Raw genomic sequence first — 17,579 nt, 5'->3', positions numbered from 1 at the left:
GGAGCCTTGTGCTGCTGTTTGGGCTAACGGAAAACAGATTATCATTCATAATCTTTCATTCCCCCTACTCCCAACAGCAGCACAACTGGGGATTTAGCAAGTATCGGTTTACCCTAGAGTGGGTAATCCTGGCAGGCTGACGCTAAGACAGAGTGTCCAAACGCTGTAGAGTCCGTCATCTGCCAGTCCAACCTGTAATGCTTGGCAAAAGTTAGATGCGAACTCCAGGAAGCAGCGGCACATATCTGCTCCAAAGAAAGGGAACGTCTTTCAGCCCAAGATGTTGCCACTGCTCGAGTGGCATGGGCACGGATGAAGTCCGGAGCCGGAAAGTCCTGGGCACATAGGGAGCAGGTGATGGCTTCCTTAATCCATTTTGATAGGGTTGGTTTTGATGCTTTGGCCCCTCTATTGTGGCCAAATACGTTAATTAGTAGATTTTCTGACTTCCAGAAATGCGCAGTGCGCTCCAAGTAAATACATAATACTCTCACCAAGTCCAATTTGTGCATCTTCTCCTCCCACTCAGAGGTGGCAGAGGGAAAAAAGGCCGGTAAGACAATTACCTAGTTGATATTCTAAGGAGTGGGTACCTTTGGCAAGAATCCTGGAACAAACCTCAGCTGGACTCTATCTGGAAAAAAGGTTATAAAGGATTCGGAGGCCGCTAAGGCCTGTAGCTCGACAACTCTCTTGGTGGAGGTTATTGCCAGCAGGAAAGTTACTTTGTACGACAGGTACTTCCAGTCCACTTCAGATAGGGGTTCGAAGGGGGGCGCACAGAGCCCCTGTAGAACCGCAGCTAGGTCCCAGGTAGAGACAGGAGGCTGTACCTGAGGGCGAAGTCTAGTAGCCCTTCTTAGAAATTGTTTGATTAGAGGATCTAGTGATAATCTGGTCTCCACGAGAGCAGACAGAGCTGAAACTTGAACCTTCAGGGTAGCAGGTGCCAGCCCTCTTTCCAGGCCGTCTTGTAGGAACTCCAAGACTGCATCCCTGCTAGGGTCGCGCTGGTTACTCGTACACCAGTTCTGGAATATTCAGGCGACCCTCTAGTAGCTCTGGTTAGTTGATTCTGCTCTTGAGTGCGCCAAAGTCCTTAGCATTCCCTGAGATAATCCTCTTTCGCCACTTATGGGCTGATTAACCTCCAGGCAGTGAGGTTGAATTTGTCCAGGCCTTGGCAAGGCTGACTGTTCCGGATTACCAGATTTTGCACTGGTGGAAGCCTGCAGTAGTTCCCCTGACTCATAAGGATGAGGTTGGTGAACCATGCCTTTTTTGGCCAGAACGGCATGTTCCCTATTGCTGATGTCTGGTCCTGCCTGAGCTTCGTCAATACCTTTGGAATCATCAGAATGGGAGGAAAAACGTTTGGCAGTTTGAACCTCCAAGGTATTGACAGGGCATCCAACACCAAAGGGTTGTCTTCCCTGTACATGGAGGAAAACCTTCTTACTCTGGTGTTGTATTTGGTGGCCATCAGATCCACCTCGGGGAGACCCCACATCTGGGTAAGATGGTGAAAGGTACCCTGGTGTAGGGACCTCTGCTGAGTTGGTCCGCTAGTATGTTTAGGCAACCTGGGATATGAACCACCGACAGCTGGGAGATATTCTGTTCTGCCCAGGCGAAGATCAAGTTGGTGACTTGTGGAAGAGAGGGGAACCTGGTTTCCCCTTACTTGCTGATGTGGTGGACTGCCGTGAGGTTGTCGTCCAAATCTTGACTGTCTTCCTCCACGGAAGTGGCGCCAACGTCAGAAGTACCCAGTGAACTGCCATAAGCCTTCGCCAGCTGGATGAGCGCATTCTCCCCAGGTAATTCCAGATGCCTTGTACCGGGGTCTCCCCCAGATGAGCTCCCCATCCTGTGAGGGAGGCATCTGTTGTCAAAAGGGTCCAGGTAAACCTGGCCGAGGACTTCCCATCACGAAGATGGGCCCACCGGGCTAGTAATTGTCGGGTGCTGATGGTTATCTGGAAAGGCTTTTGTAGTCCCGCAGGACAGTGATTCCGGACTCTCAAGATCTTGTTCTGTAGTGAGCTCCTTTGCTACCGGGCCCAGGGAACTGCTCCTATGGGGGCGGACATCAACCCTAGAGCCTCCATGGCCATCCTGACTGTAACCTTCCTGGTAATGGAGAGATGATGAACCGCACGAGCAATCTTTCCTCAGCGAGGAGTGGGCAAAGAGATCATCCTGGTGAGAGAGTCTATGATTTACCCCCGAGCAAACCACCAGGATTATATTCTCAATAGAGAACAGGTATCTTGCACGTAGGAGCTTTTCAGCAGCAGTAGCAACATCCAATACCTCCAGGAGGTGACGTGAACACGAAAAGACAGACCAATGGATGAAAAAGAACTGCGCTTGCTCCAGACCCGTAAATTCAACACGTTCTTTATTATGGTTCTTAATACACACGTATTGTATTGTATTGTGTATTAAGAACCATAATAAAGAACGTGTTGAATTTACGGATCTGGAGCAAGCGCAGTTCTTTTTCATCCATTGGTCTGTCTTTTTATGATTTACCCCCGGAACTGGATTCATGCTGATGGAATCACCACTGACTCTGGCCAGTTTATTAGCCAGTCAAGCTGGCTCAACCAAGCTACTACGGTCTGCACCTGCGTGGTAAGGACCTCTTTGGATTGTGATTTGAGAACCCAGTCATCCAGATAAGGGATTCTCCAGATTCCTTGAGGGCGCAGGGTAGCAGCGACCGGAGCTCTTACCCTTAAGAGTCAGTGTTGATGCGCCTGCCTAGAGTGTGGCTGCATGTGTTTACAGCTGCTGAAACTAAACTGATCTTTCTCTATCCCGTCCTTTTTTCTTCACTTTTTTCTATTACTATAAGGAGTATTAGTATAAGAACTTACCATGGGCTGGAATTTGATGCAGAAACTCTTATAAAGAAATCCTTTTTGAGCCTTTTTGTCTGAAGCATGCCTCCACACAGACAAGGAAGACTGGTTTACACTAAGGAGACACTATTACACCTTAGAAGCATGCTGCAGGACAAGCTGGACAAGCATGCTCTTACCATCCCCCACGAACTAATAAGGAGACTTAGAAAACGCAGAAAACGCGGAAAACGAGCCGGCATACTGAGACGCGAAGGAAGAAAACGCAAAAAGCATGTGATCCCGTCCATCATTATGGGGAATGTGAGATCAATTGTGAATAAGATGGATGAACTGACAGCACTGACCAGACATCAACAGGAGTTTCGTGAGTGCAGTATGATGCTGTTTACAGAGACTTGGCTTACTGAAATCACTCCGGACATACTTGCCTCCGTGGAGGGCTTCAAACTTCTTCGGGCGGACAGAACACTGGAGAGCGGTAAGCGAATAGGCGGAGGAATTGCAATATTTGTCAATGAGAGATGGTGTAATCCAGGACATATTGTGGTTAAGAAACAATTGTGTGGAAAGGATATTGAACTGCTAGCCGTGGGCATGAGACCTTTTTACCTGCCAAGGGAACTATCACATGTTATTGTACTAGCTGCCTATGTCCCCCCCTCTGCTAAAGCTGACGCTGCCTGTGAAGTCCTCCATGCTGTTGTGAGTGAGCTGCAATCATCTCACCCCCATGCCCTGCTCCTAGTGTCTGGAGACTTCAACCATGTCTCAGCATCCACTCTACCAGGCTTCACACAGTATGTAACCTGCCATACAAGAGACAACAAGACGCTGGACTTGCTCTTTGCCAATGTAAGGGATGCATATAACTCATCTGCCCTACCACCCCTAGGCAGATCAGATCACAACCTGGTACATCTGCGACCCACATACATTCCACTGGTGCGCAGAGAACCGGCGGTTACCCGTACCGTGAAGATTTGGTCAGAGGGAAGTGTCGAGTCTCTAAGGGACTGCTTTGATATAACTTTATGGGAAGTGTTTCAAGACTCATTTCCAGAGGACATTGAGGGACTCACACATTGCATAACGGACTACATTAATTTCTGTGTGGACAGCACGGTACCAACTAGGAAGGTGAGGTGTTTCTCCAATAACAAACCATGGATTAACTCTGAGATTAAAACTCTCCTCAAGCAAAAAAAGAGAATTTTTAGATCTGGGGACAAAGATGGCCTGGGGGCGGTTCAAAAACAGCTGAGACAATTGATCAGGGAAGGGAAAGCCAACTACAGACGGAAGATGGAGCTACAGATGGGGGAGGGTAGAATCTCTGAGGTGTGGGACAGCCTTAAGGCAATTTCAGGACACAAGGAAAAGACAAGGCACCGAACAGCAGGGGACAGGAAGTGGCTTAACGAGCTTAATCTATTCTTCAATAGATTCGACTCCAAGCAAATGCTCCCTCCACCAGCATGTCAGCCAACCGCCCTCCCCTCACACACCAAGACCCAACCCCCACCGACCTGCGGTCAACTGCAATCTGACTATCTGATCCTGCAGGAGTCTCAAGTGTGTAAGGAAATGAAGAACATTAGAGCGAACAAAGCAGGGGGACCTGATGGTATAAGCGCAAGAGTTCTTAAAATGTGCAGTGACCAGCTGTGTGGTATTATAACGCACATGTACAATATGAGCCTGAAGCTGGGGGTGGTACCTCAACTGTGGAAAACATCTTGCGTGGTACCAGTCCCAAAGAAACCCAACCCGATGGGCTACAATGACTACCGACCTGTAGCACTGACATCACACCTAATGAAGGTCCTAGAGAGACTGGTCCTGACACACCTACGCCCCCTAGTGAGCTCCGCTCTGGACCCCCTCCAGTTTGCCTACCGGCCAGGCATTGGGGTAGATGACGCCATCATCCACCTTCTTCACAGAGCTCTCTCTCACCTGGAGAAACCCGGGAACACTGTGAGAATAATGTTCTTTGATTTCTCCAGTGCGTTCAACACCATTCAGCCAGGGCTACTGAGGGAGAAGCTGAACCTTGGTGGTGTGGACCATCACCTGTCCAACTGGATCCTAGACTACCTGACAAAACGCCCTCAGTATGTGAGAGCCCAGGACTGTGTGTCTGACACTGTGATCTGTAGTACGGGGGCACCTCAAGGTACAGTTCTTGCCCCATTTCTCTTCACACTGTACACTGCTGACTTCAGGCACAACTCATCCAGCTGTTACTTACAGAAGTACTCCGATGACTCTGCTATAGTCGGCCTTATCACTGATGGCGATGATAGGGAATACAGAGACTTAAACCGGGATTTTGTTGAATGGTGCCAGCAGAACCAGCTCAGGATTAATGCTGGGAAGACCAAGGAGATGGTGGTGGACTTTAGTAAACGGAGAGGTGCTCCGACCCCGGTGGAGATCCAAGGAACATGTATTGAGATAGTCAGGACCTATAAGTACCTGGGCGTGCTCCTCAATAATAAACTAGACTGGGCTGATCACCTGGAGGCGCTGCACAGAAAGGGCCACAGCAGACTCTACCTGCTCAGGACGCTGAGGGCCTTCGGAGTCCAGGGGACACTTCTTAGGGCCTTCTTCAACTCTGTGGTTGCCTCAGCCATCTTTTTCGGTGTGGCCTGCTGGGGAAGCAGTATATCAACCAGGGACAGAAATAGACTTGACAGGCTGATCAGGAGGGCCAGCTCTGTCCTGGGGAGCCCCTTGGACCCAGTACAGGTGGTGGGTGACAGAAGGATACTGTCTGTGGTGACCTCCATGCGGGAGAACAAATCCCACCCCATGTATGGGACCCTGATGGGACTTGGCAGCACTGTAAGCGACCGTCTGCTTCACCCCAAGTGTGAGAAGGAGCGCTATCGCAGGTCCTTCCTTCCAACCGCGACCAGGCTGTATAATCTACATCAGACCAAACGAAGAGCTCTCCGCACAGAGAACTAATGATTATGAGGATGACCATGAGGTCTTCCTCTTTCTCTTCTGTTTTTCCTTAGCTGCCATGGACTCCTAGTATATCTTCTCTTCTCAGCTTATCTGTGTCTACGTCTGTAACATATTACTCTGTATTATCCTGTATCTGTATTACTATGCTGCTGTAACACGCTGAAATTTCCCCAAGGTGGGACTATTAAAGGATTATCTTAAGCAGGTATGGCGGGCTGAAGATCTGCCATATGGGAGGGTGGAGAATTGAAGATGCCGCATCTTTCCGTCTGGATGTACGGCAATTCAAAGAAACTTCTTGTGCGCAGTGGAGTTGGTAGGGTGAAGATCTTGGTGTCTCAGGTCCAGGGTAATGGAAAGATCTCCGGGCTGTAGGAGGGGTAACACTGACCTGATGGATTCCATGCGGAACTGGATTCTGCGGATGAAATTATTCAGGCTTCTGGAATCGATGCTCATACGCCCTTCGCCTGATGTACCAAGAGGACCGGCGAGTCAATACCCTGACACTGCACTGCTTGAGGGAGGGGCTCTAGGGCGGCTCCTCATAGATGAAGTTGTTTGGTGCCCTGAAGAGGGCGAGTTGTTATAAATCTGCCCGCAGGAGGGGCGGTGAAACCTGTTCTGTACCCGTCCTGGGTAGTTTGGATGACCCAGGGATCCTGAATGTACTGGCTCCGGGCGTCTAGATGGTAAGAGGGATGCCCGCCTACCTCTGGACTTGAAACATGGGGGGGCTAGTCAGAGGCCCTTCTTGCGCTCGCAGGAGACGCCGTGCCCCCTTTCGGGCGGCTGTGGGAGATTCTTCGACTTTGTATCCGCCAGATTCTCCATGATTTTATCAAGCTCCCTGCCAAAGAGCCTCCCTGGCTCGAACAGAAGTGCACAAAGCCCAAATTTTGAGGCATTGTCGACCCTCCATGGCAATGGACGCCTGGCTACGGTGGAGAGGGCCATAGCCTTAAAAGCTAGCATCACCTGCGTCTGTGTAGCCTCTGCTAGGCGGTCCACCATAAAATTGATGTTGGATATAGCTGACAGGAGGTCGTCATGGTGGACCCCGGTGTCTATGTCCCTAGATAGGGACGCCAGCTCAGCCTGTAGGCCTGAGACCACCTCATTGGCTGCAATGGCTACTGAGGCTTGAGAGGAGGCAGTGGAGTATGCCCGCCTTAGGGAGCCTTCCACTCGGCGGTCCAATGGGTCCCGCAGACTTGAGCCATCCTCTACGGGAAGCACTCTTCGGCGGGACAGCTTCGCCACCGCGATATCCACCTTGGGCGGTGGCCCCAGTCCCCTTGCTGGGACTCTGTTACTGGAAATAGAGCTCTAAACCGAGTCAATGGTGTAAAAGCTCTCTCTGGGTGCCTACACTCTCCTTCCATCACGCGGACCAGGTCCGAATTGGCTCTAAATGTTTTCGAATTGCGGCTAGGTCCCTCACCGGCTTCCCGGCCTCTGGGCTGAATGGCCCTAAAGAGTCTACCCAGGGGAAAGATCTCTTTCTCTGTCTCCTCTATGTCCTCGTCCGAGGACTCCACCTCCCCGATATGTAATCTTTCTAAGGGGGGGAGGGAGGGTTTGGCCACATCTAGTCGGGGTCTTTTTGCTAGATGAGAAATGGTATCATCTACCTTTCTCATTGACTGGGAGACAAAGTCCTTGACCCATGAGACTACTTCCCTAATAGGGGTAGCCTCAGAGGGGGGAGCCCTACATCCCTGACAGAATCTATACTCGGAGGCGTCTGGGAGGGGGATTCTGCATTTGGCGCAGGCCAGATGCTTTCTTTTTGAGGTGGTCTTCGTGGAAGGGCGGATGAAGACGAGGAAGACATGCTGCAAAAAGGGGAGAAAGAGAGAATACACAGATGCAATAAGAAAGGTCCTCTATCTCCTAAGGTGCAAGCCCCCACTCCCTCCCCCTCCACCAGACCTTTACAGAAAGGAAATCCAACTCTGTACAGCGGATGTGTCTTCTGAGGCAGCAGTACTCAGATACTATGCCTGTAACTGGAGCGACAGGCAAAACTAAATGGTGGAGGGGGGTTTAAATAGGAGACCTGTGGAGGGAGGGGAGAACCTATACACGCCTCCTCACTGAGGAATCACCTGTTTTAGGTAAAAAAAAAAAAAAACGATACCCCCCCCCCTGATACACCCTACAGGAGGGGGGCACCACAGGTAAGATAACACCTCTCTGACTTTCTGGCAGAACTAGTACAAAAAATAGCGGCAGCCGTGGTCTTCCACGGAACCCGCGGATTACTCATGCGCGGCATACCCGGAAGCGGTCCCCGACCCGGCCGGAACCTTGAAGCCACAGACAGGTTCCTAGGGCCGCCGGAACACAAAAAGTCCCCCCCCTCCCCATATAGCAGCCGGCGCCCAAACAGAGCCGAGCGCCGGCCAGCGCGCGAGCCCGAGGGTCATCCCCACCGGAATGCAGCTCCCCAAGCCACGAGGAGAACCCTCAGCAGAGAGACAACGTGGGAGGAGAAGGTAAGAGCACATAACACCGCTCCCCGGGCCAGCGCCGCAGAGGGGGAGGATCAGCCACGCATCTCAGAAGGTAACTAGAGGGGGGAGAGGGGACTCTATAGGAGGTCAGAGCACCTCTCCCCCAACCACCTGTCCTGTACCACAGGACAGAAAAAAACACAAGGGGAGTTGGTCTTCTGGCCTCTTCTAGAGGTCAAAAATTCCACCTGTCCTAACAGGTCACAGGGGCAGGAATACCCCAGTTGTGCTGCTGTTGGGCGTAGGGGGAAAATATGATTATATCAGATTTCCAAATTATTGCCTTCTTATTTACTTGACATTTTACACAGCATCCCAACATTTTTGGGAATTGGAGTTGTAATTTTAACTTAAACCCATGGCAGGTGACAGTTTATAAGAGAGTGGCATGTGAATAAAAGAAATTCTAAAAGATAAACAGTAATGAAACATACCATTTTGTGAGAGTATGGCAATCTTTGTGTGTTTTTCTTTAAATTCTTCCAGCATATTCTTCATGCTATCTTTAATATAGGATGCTTCGTCTGACTGGATTTCAGAAAGCGCCTTGTAACAAAGTTCCAGTTTGTGCATTTCAAAATCAGGTTCTAAAAAATAAAAATCAATTTTACACTTTTTAATGTATATTGTGAAAAGGTGACATGTAAAGTGTTGGAATTACGCTATATCTCCCCCAGATTTCTAACATATGTGTGGTCCAGAGTGGGTCTAGAATAGGCCTCAGCCCCAGGTGTGGGTCCCGGGCTCATTACTGGGCCATAAAAAACTGCAGAGCCGGCACTTCAGGGCAAATCCAGGGAGTGGGAGGAGGTGCCTGAGTCTGTCCTGACACTGTGAGTCTGCTGAGACGATATTATGGTCTTTTTGGTTGATTTATGTGGCTTGTAGTAAGCCACATGTATAGTAAGTATCTATTGGTTAGTTAGCGTTCAGACAAGTAGGATTTTGTTTCACACTATTTTTGCCTGGAGTTAAGGTTGTATTTTATTTTGCTCATTTTTGTGCCTAACGTGAAGGTTTATTTATTTAGCGGTTTTCTTTTAAAGGGATTCTACCATTAGAATCACATTCACTCGTAGGAATAGCTTTAAGAAAGTCTATTCTTCTCCTACCTTTAGATGTCTTTGCTACAAATTTGTTTCCTGTTGCTTTATTATTATTTTTTTATTTTTTTTGGTTTTATAATACTTTTATTGAACAAAATTCAAACATACAAAACAAGTACTAGTAAGTATGAAGAAAACAGGAGTACAAAATATGGTAGGGTAAATATGTAAAACATCAAACTTACATACAATTTCTATTAATAAAGCTAGTGCTGAGTAGCAGGTAAGTTCAATGAAAGGTCTAATGTAAGAGTAATCATTAAGGATGAAGGAATACCCAATAATATGAAAAAATAATATAGAAAACTTTGGTATGGCTTCACATCCAAGATCGTGTGACACTTAGGGGGAAAAGATTATACAAGGGGGAAAACAGAAAAGATATAAAGGGGGCGAGGTAAGTTAAGGAAGGGAAAGAAAAATGGAGAGGGGGGGAGGGGGAGGATGAAGCAGGTGTTGTAAGGGGAGGGGAGTAGAGAGATGAGTATAGAGAATAGTGGGAGCTAAATTCTTCTCCCTATTTGTATTAGAGAAGAGAGAAGAAGGTAAGGGGGGGGGGGGGGAATGGCAAGGGGGAAGGGGAGCAAGGGGAAAGGGCATAGGCGTCCGGGTATATGTGCCCGACCACCGCAGTCGCAAGTCTATCTTATTGGAACAAAGTCTTACAAGTTAAGATCTTTCCAGGGGGTCCAGATCTTTTGGTATTTATCATGTTTTCTAGCTTTCCAGCTTGACAACTCCTCAAAACGGGCTATTTGGTGTACCTTGCTAATCCATTCCGCTAATGTTGGTGGGTCAGTGCTCAACCATTTTAGTGGAATTATGGAGTTCGCGGCAGAGAGGAGGAAAGATATCAGATTTGTTTTTGATGGTTTGTATTCTGGAGTGTGGATTGAGAGAATGAGCATTTCAGGGCTTAATACAAAGGCAGGAGAGGTAAGACGTCTGAGTATAGATTGAGTCTCTAACCAGTATTTTTGAATGTCGGGGCATTGCCACCATATGTGTAGAAGAGATCCAGTATGAGTCTTGCAGCGCCAACATAAGTCCGTGTCAGATAAACTTTTGGAGTGTAACCACTGAGGTGTACGGTACCACCTGGTAAGCAATTTGTAGTGTGCCTCCTGCAGTCTGACACATGGTGAAAAGCCATGTGAATGTGCGAGAATTTGTTTAACTTGTTCATCAGTAAGAGTTATTTCCCATGAGGCAAGAAAAGCGGGTTTGTAGACTTTAGGAGGACTAACCAGAGACGAGAGTATGTATGAGGTCTTTTTTAGTAATTTGTTTCTAGCCAAGGTGGTTCGTTCGAATGGCGTGAGATTTGTGCGAATCTGATATAATGACTTCCAGTGGTCAAAATTCCTGAGCAAGTGTTGTCGGTGTAGGAAATTTAATTGTAGGGTCGAGGTCAGTTGTAACAGTTTGTCCGTGTCTAGACAAGCCTTGTCATCCATAATATCAAGGAAAGTGTAGTGGCTCAATTGCGACCAGAGAGCATTGTAAGTGGTAGTAGATTTATTAGACCAGTAAGGAATGAGCCCCAGTGTCATTATAGGGGAATAGGTTGGGGTCTTTGCTACAAATTTGTGTCCCTGCCTCTGACTGGTGCTACCGAGCTACCTTCCCCACATATGATGCTTCGAATGCTGGTATACCCAATTTTAACATGTCTTAAAGAGGCATACACCCATTTTTTTCCTCTCCTATGTCCTAGGTGAAGGCTGCAGAAGAGATTAAAAGGAGACCACCAGCATGAAGGACTTTGTGAAGCAGTTTGGGCAGGTCATCCTACAACAGCAGCAATCCCAGGCACAGCAGAAGGAGATGAACTTCCTGCTTATGGAGAGCCACCGAGGAACTACTGCAGACGGCTCCCAGATCTGTTACTTCCAAAACGTGAAAGACTGTACTGACTACTGTGGGGGTGAGGAAGGTTGTGATGAGAGGACGCTCAGAGGGGAAACAGGTAGCGGGGACTGTAAACTTTAAATCCTGGTCTCAAAATGGAGACCCATACTGCCTCAGGTGTTGGTTGTGCCATGAGCTAGGTCATGTAGCTGCAAACTGTCCCTTGACGACTGAGCCCATGGACTGCAGCAGCTCCAGGTATTCCTATTTGCTCAACCCGCTTGTTCGGTAGAAACTGCGACTGAACTGCAGATATGCACTGTGACAATGGCAGGGCGTGCTATACTGGCTCTTTCTAGCAGCCTGGTAACCCTGGTGCACCATGATCTGGTTGATCCTGCACTGTACAGTGGACAAACTATTGCATACATGGTGAAACTAGAGCATATCCTATTGCAGAGGTAACCATTAGGTCGGATTAGGCCCAAATGAATGGGCCTAATCGGGAGGGAGTTTTGCAAGGAGGACATCAGCCCAAGGAAAGGGCATGTGGCTTCTTTTTTCTGCGAGCGAGAATGAATAGCTCGAAGAAAAAGGAACCCACTGAATTCAATGGGAGGTTTTTTTTTGAGCTTTTGAGCTTTAGTGCTCTTCTGTCCTCCTGGGTGATGTTACACAGCAAAAAAGCAGTGTGGGAAAAACTGTGGTGGCAATGCATCGCGGTTCTGCCTGCAGGTCTTTAGACAGAAAATTTGCTGAGTTTTCCTCTGCTGACTTTCTGTTACAATTATACATATGGGGAAACCGCCAGCGTTTCCGTATAATTGACATGCTGTGATTTCCAAAACCGCGCCGGTTTTGGAAATCGCGGCTTGTCATCTGCACCCCGGCTTTTCCCGCAAAGTGGGCATGGGATTTGCTAGAATCCCATCCTCTTTGCCCTTATTATTATTATTTATTTATATAGCACCATTAATCCCCTGGTGCTTTACATTTGGGGGTCACATACAACACACAGAATATACAGGTAGATATAATACTAACAGTGACCGACTGGCACAGTGGGGTAGAGAGCCCTGCCTGCGAGGGCTTACAATCTATACTGTAAAACACCACAATTTTTCCTGCGGCGTATCTGCTGCGGGCAAATTGCGCCATTTCCGTCTCATGGGGCCCCCGGCCTTAGGTTAAGGTCCCACAATGCAGAAACACTGATTTTTTTTTTGTTACAGATTTTGCTGTGGTTTTTTGAGCCAAAGTCTGGAGTGGATTTATTAGATGAAAGCAGTCTAAGAGCTTCCTTTATCATTTCCATTCCATTTCAAGACACTCCTGAGTTTGGCACAAATAAACAAAGCAAAATCTAGAACAAAAAAAGCTGCATTTCCACAACATGGGGCCTCAGCCTAACAGGGTTTTCTGACTCCAAAAAGATATGTCATACTGCTGATTTTTCAATCTGCTCCCATTCAAGTAAAACCAGTGGCTTCCGTAAACTTGAATAGCAGCAGCCTACACAACCTGGAAGCTGGTGAGTTAGCTGATTTGTGTGGGGTCTGCTTGTCGGGTGTGACAAATCCTTTTAGGCCCAATATCCCCTTTAGGTATCATATTTGGCATAAATATGACCCATAAAAATTAAGATATATCACACATACCTCCCAAGTGCTCTGCAATTGGCGGGACAGTCCCGCTTTCATACCCCTGTCCTGCGGTTCCGCGTAGCTCCCTATATGTCCCTCTATGTCCCTTTATTGTTTTACTGAACAATCATTCCTCCGATCACTGCCCGCTCTTATAACAGATAAAAGGCTCTGGTGATCGGAAGAATGCTTCACTATGGTTCAAGGACCTTGTGTGACATCACACGGTCACGTGACTAGGTGGGCGTGTCAGTGTCCAGTGCAGTGGAGAGATGAAGAGATACATGTAAGGTAATGAGAAGGGAGGGGGGATGTGAGATGCAGGATGGAGAGTGTGTGTGTGTGTGTGTGTGTGTGTGTGTGTGAGTATGTGTCTGTCTGTGTGTGTTTGTCATTATACTGGGGGCTGAGATGGAGGAGAGGACATGAAATGGGGCAGATGAAGGGGGCACTTAAACTGGGGGACATTAAACTGCAGACAACTGGAGGGGAGCATTAAACCGTGGGAGTAGCTGGATGGGGATCTGTCTGCCTCTAGTTGTCCCCAGTGTAATGTCCCCCTCCAGCTACACCTACGGTTTAATGTCTGCTTCTAGCTGCCCGAGTTTAACGTCCCACTTCATCTGCCATTAATTTATTGTCCCCCTCCAACTACAAAATGTTCAGAATTATTTTTTTTCAATATGCAGATGAACAGCAGACTAGATTAAGCAGTTAGCCATGACCTGCAGCTAAGGGCAGGTTCACACTAGTGCTCAGTCTCCGTTCGGGGATTCCATTCTCCATTCCACTTGAAAAATTCAGAGAGAAAAGCCCTGCAAGTAAGAGTTTTCTCTCCACATCTTGTGGGTAGAACCCACGCAGAAACCACGGGTAACAGTTTTTTAAGCCGAATAGGTTTTTTTTTACGGGGGGATCCCCACATGGACCGGAAGAATGAAAACCCGAACACTAGTGTGAACTTATCATCAGACTACTTTTTCACTGCATTTTGTAGTGTCTATTGTAAGATTACTGGTGAGGCCATAGGATCTTTAATGTATACCTTCAACACACAGCACCGCGCAAATTTTTAGACAAAGCTGCAGAGAAAGAATGCTTTCAAAAATTGAAGGGTTAATTGTTTATTTTTGTCAATTAACAAAATGAATTGAATGAAGAAAAGAAAAATCTAAATCCCATCAATATTTGGTGTGACCTTTGCCCTGTAAGTGATGTAGAGCCCTGATCCATCATCACCCAGTCTGTCTGGGATGACATGAAGAGACAGAAGGATTGGAACAAGCCTACATCTACAGAAGATCTGTGCTTAGTTCTCCAAAACGTCTGGTACAATGTCCCTGCCAAATTCCTTCAAAAACTGTCTGCAAGTGTACGGAGAAGAATCGATGGAAAGCAAAGGGCAAAGGTCACACCAAATATTGATGGAATTTAGTTTTCTCTTTTGCTCATTCACTTAGTTTTGTTAAAATATGAACATTTCTATTTTTGAAAGCATTCTTATTTTGTAGCGAATTCTTTTGTACACCTGCCTAAAACATTTGATAACTAAGACATTCAGTGTCAACCCTTTCCACTCTTGGACTTTGCAGATGTCTGTCTAATCTGTCTGTACATCGTTATGTGGTTTTGGGAAAGAAACCCAATGAGTATCTCATGTATATTGCTGGCCTTACACTGTGTAACTCTTCAAAGTGGCACATTTGCTCCAAGCTCTGACCTTTGTGCATCCCTAAGTGGTGCATAACATAATGGGAAACTAGTAAGTAGAGAGCGGGAGTGCCACGGTATCTTTTCTGCCATGCAACACATCCCCTCTCCTGTAATGCTTTCCTGGACAGTCCATTTTTTTCACTATTAACCAAATATTGCTATGTTAATTTTTAAATGAGACATTTTAAAACATAAACCAGATGCAACATTTACAATCTAATATTTTGATGCCTGACCTATATGACATTATTAATAAACATATCTAATACAGTCACATTTTTCTTACCTGAAACCATCGGCTGTGGGATAAGATCTTCTGAACTATGCACTCGGTCAACTGAGATATTTCTCACTGTTGTATTATTGGATAAGTGGAATCTGAGTCTTTCCCTAAAACGGTTTAGTTTTTCTTCATTGATGACATCAGGAGATACGCAGCTAATAAACAGATTGTCTTGCAAGTCTATATCAGATGGTGACTTGTACAATTTCATCTCTTGTGTTTTCATTCCAGTTTCACGGAATACTTCATGTAAAATACTCTTAAGATCTTTCTCCTGTAGCGTGTAGAGCACACGGATTGAGGATTCAGCTTTGATGATAGGACAAATAAGATTTCCATCAGTGCGGATAAATGGATCGCACAGTCGTAACCAGACTTGCTGAGTAGATTTCTCTTGAATCTTCGGTCTTCTAGAAGTAGCCATAATAAAGTAGAGAACTAACTCTTCTTTGTTCTCCTAAACTTTGTTAACAACTGCCAGGTAGATTAGATTTTACTACAAACCACTAAAATACCTCGGCACTGATGTCTTCAGTTCTGTATGAAAACTAACAGAATCTAAAGAGAAATGAAGCCTTAGGATAAAAGCACAGCATGTAATGACATGGGTGTGTCCAAAGGTCGAAAAGAGAAAATGAAACTTAACTGGCTTTACAATAAGTAAGAACTATACAAAACCAAAGCTGGGCGTGCCCATATGTACAACATTCCTAGTCTTCTCTCTAGTGTGTAGTCTTCATCACCAAGACCATTTTCACACCCAGTATTAAATCACCTTTCTATTGTTTTTGTCTGTTTTTTTTACCAACTAAATTGGTGCATCCAGATGTTTTGTTGCAAGTCTATAAAAATCCTTGACTCAGGGAGGAAGAATATAGTTCTACTCCGCTTGAATATGCCATAGGTGCCATAACCATTTCCACCCCACTCGTCCACATCATCTGGATTTAAATTAACCTATGCATGCTGATTTATTAACCCCTTAGGGACACAACCCAAAAGTGAGTTAAAAGGGTTGTCCCATCACAAGGATCCTATCTATTCTGCTTGTTAATGTGAATGTAAGACTTTTCCTAAATACACTGCTTCAGCAACACTGCTTTGTTTGTTCACTATATTACTTTATTCATTTTTTTTTTTGACACATCCCTTGACTTATCTGGTCAAAAGTCAAGTGATGTATCTGCCTGCTGCCAGGGCGGAGGGAGGAGGGGCTAAGTGCACGGGAGCGAGCCTGGAGGGGGGGGGGGGGGTAGTTTACACTTTGGTGGAAGGGGCCACCAATACAGACCCGGCATCCGCTGTAATAGAAAGGCGGATGCCGGGGAGGGTTAGACGCCAGCACAGGTGCCTGCGACATCGCTACGCTCCTGCCCTGCACGAAGCCAGCAGCGGCAGGAGCGATGCTGCTATTCTGCAGGGGGGAGCAGAGGAGTGGAATAGCAGCATCGCTCCTGGCCGCTGCTGGCTTCATGGTGGTCTCACTATCTATGAGCGTGCACGCAGGGCCAGCGGCATCTCGCCGCTGGCTTTGCATATGTAACCCCGCCCACCAATGACGCAACAAAGCAGGAAGACAAAAGATTTTACAGCAGCGAAGACCGGTGAGTATGCGACGCGGGAATACCCCTTTAATGGCTTGAGAATCTGGTATCTAACGTGACCTTATGTGACATTGAAACAAATGATTGGCCTGAGTGTCATGGCCTCTGAAATACATACCATTATATGAGAAACCAGTTTGAGCCACCTGTGGTGGTCTTATATGACATTAGACAATACATCTTTAAGTTAATGGCTTGAGAATCGGGGGCTTCAACTTCAACTAACTCACAAACACACAATAATTATTTAAAAAGGCTTTATTCAGATTGTCACAACACAATAAACTTAATCAAATGAACAGGCTCTACATAAAGGGCTTTTCGTAGGGGTCCCAGAAAAGGCTTCGTTGTCCACAAACCCCATTATTACAGTTTTGGGGATTTGTCCTAGGAATAGGTTTTCATGATTTACAACCCGTGTGCCTTGAGGTATACTGTAGACTTTCAGAGAGGCCTTATCACTACTATACTTGGCGGGGTTTGTTAGAAGGGCTTGGCTGTGGCCTATTCTGACTGCAGGAGAGACCTGCACACGTTTGACATAGAGTGCGGCCTGGAGAATCTGTATCTTGTACGGTTCAGCATCAGCCGACATGAGACAGAAAGGGTCTTTATTCCTCGAGAGTTTTATCATAAGATCCAGACCATTAAGTAACAGCTTGGGCTGATTATAAAGATCAGCAAAAATTGTTCCTAACAGCTCTACAGGCCTAGGGCGTGCAGTTGCTCGAGCTCTTTTGATAAACTCCAAATTTTCACCATCAAAAGTACGGGTGTGATGGTGTCCCGCGGTATCTTTATAGAACAGGCCGGCTGTAAATTGCGATTCGAGGGCGTGGTAGCTGTAGCTCAGAAATGTCTCAAGATATGCCCTGTAATTATATAGATTATTGGTGTACAATTAAGACCTGATGAAATTGAAGTAAACTCCGCAAAAAGACAAATCTCCAAACGATTTCTAAATTCATTATGGGGGAAGTTTGGTCAAAAAACAAATTTACCAACAAC

At 46.7% G+C, this 17,579-nt stretch overlaps 1 protein-coding gene across 1 annotated transcript in view; it reads right to left on the bottom strand.

Annotated features, from left to right (window-relative positions):
- The window catches only part of LOC142187260 (uncharacterized), a 248,897-nt gene extending 233,455 nt beyond the window's left edge, over positions 1-15,442 (bottom strand). The window contains exons 1-2 of the mRNA XM_075261500.1: positions 14,971-15,442; positions 8,806-8,958 (exon numbers count right to left, since the gene is read on the bottom strand). Coding sequence (XP_075117601.1) covers positions 8,806-8,958; positions 14,971-15,391 — 574 coding nt within the window. The 5' untranslated portion in view covers positions 15,392-15,442. The remainder of the gene's footprint in view (positions 1-8,805; positions 8,959-14,970) is intronic.
- Positions 15,443-17,579: the final 2,137 nt, after the last annotated feature.

This window comes from Leptodactylus fuscus, chromosome 1 (assembly GCF_031893055.1).
Source record: "Leptodactylus fuscus isolate aLepFus1 chromosome 1, aLepFus1.hap2, whole genome shotgun sequence".
Lineage (NCBI taxonomy): Eukaryota > Metazoa > Chordata > Amphibia > Anura > Leptodactylidae > Leptodactylus > Leptodactylus fuscus.
Note: the sequence above shows the minus strand (reverse complement) of the source record. Positions and strands in the feature narration are given on the sequence as shown.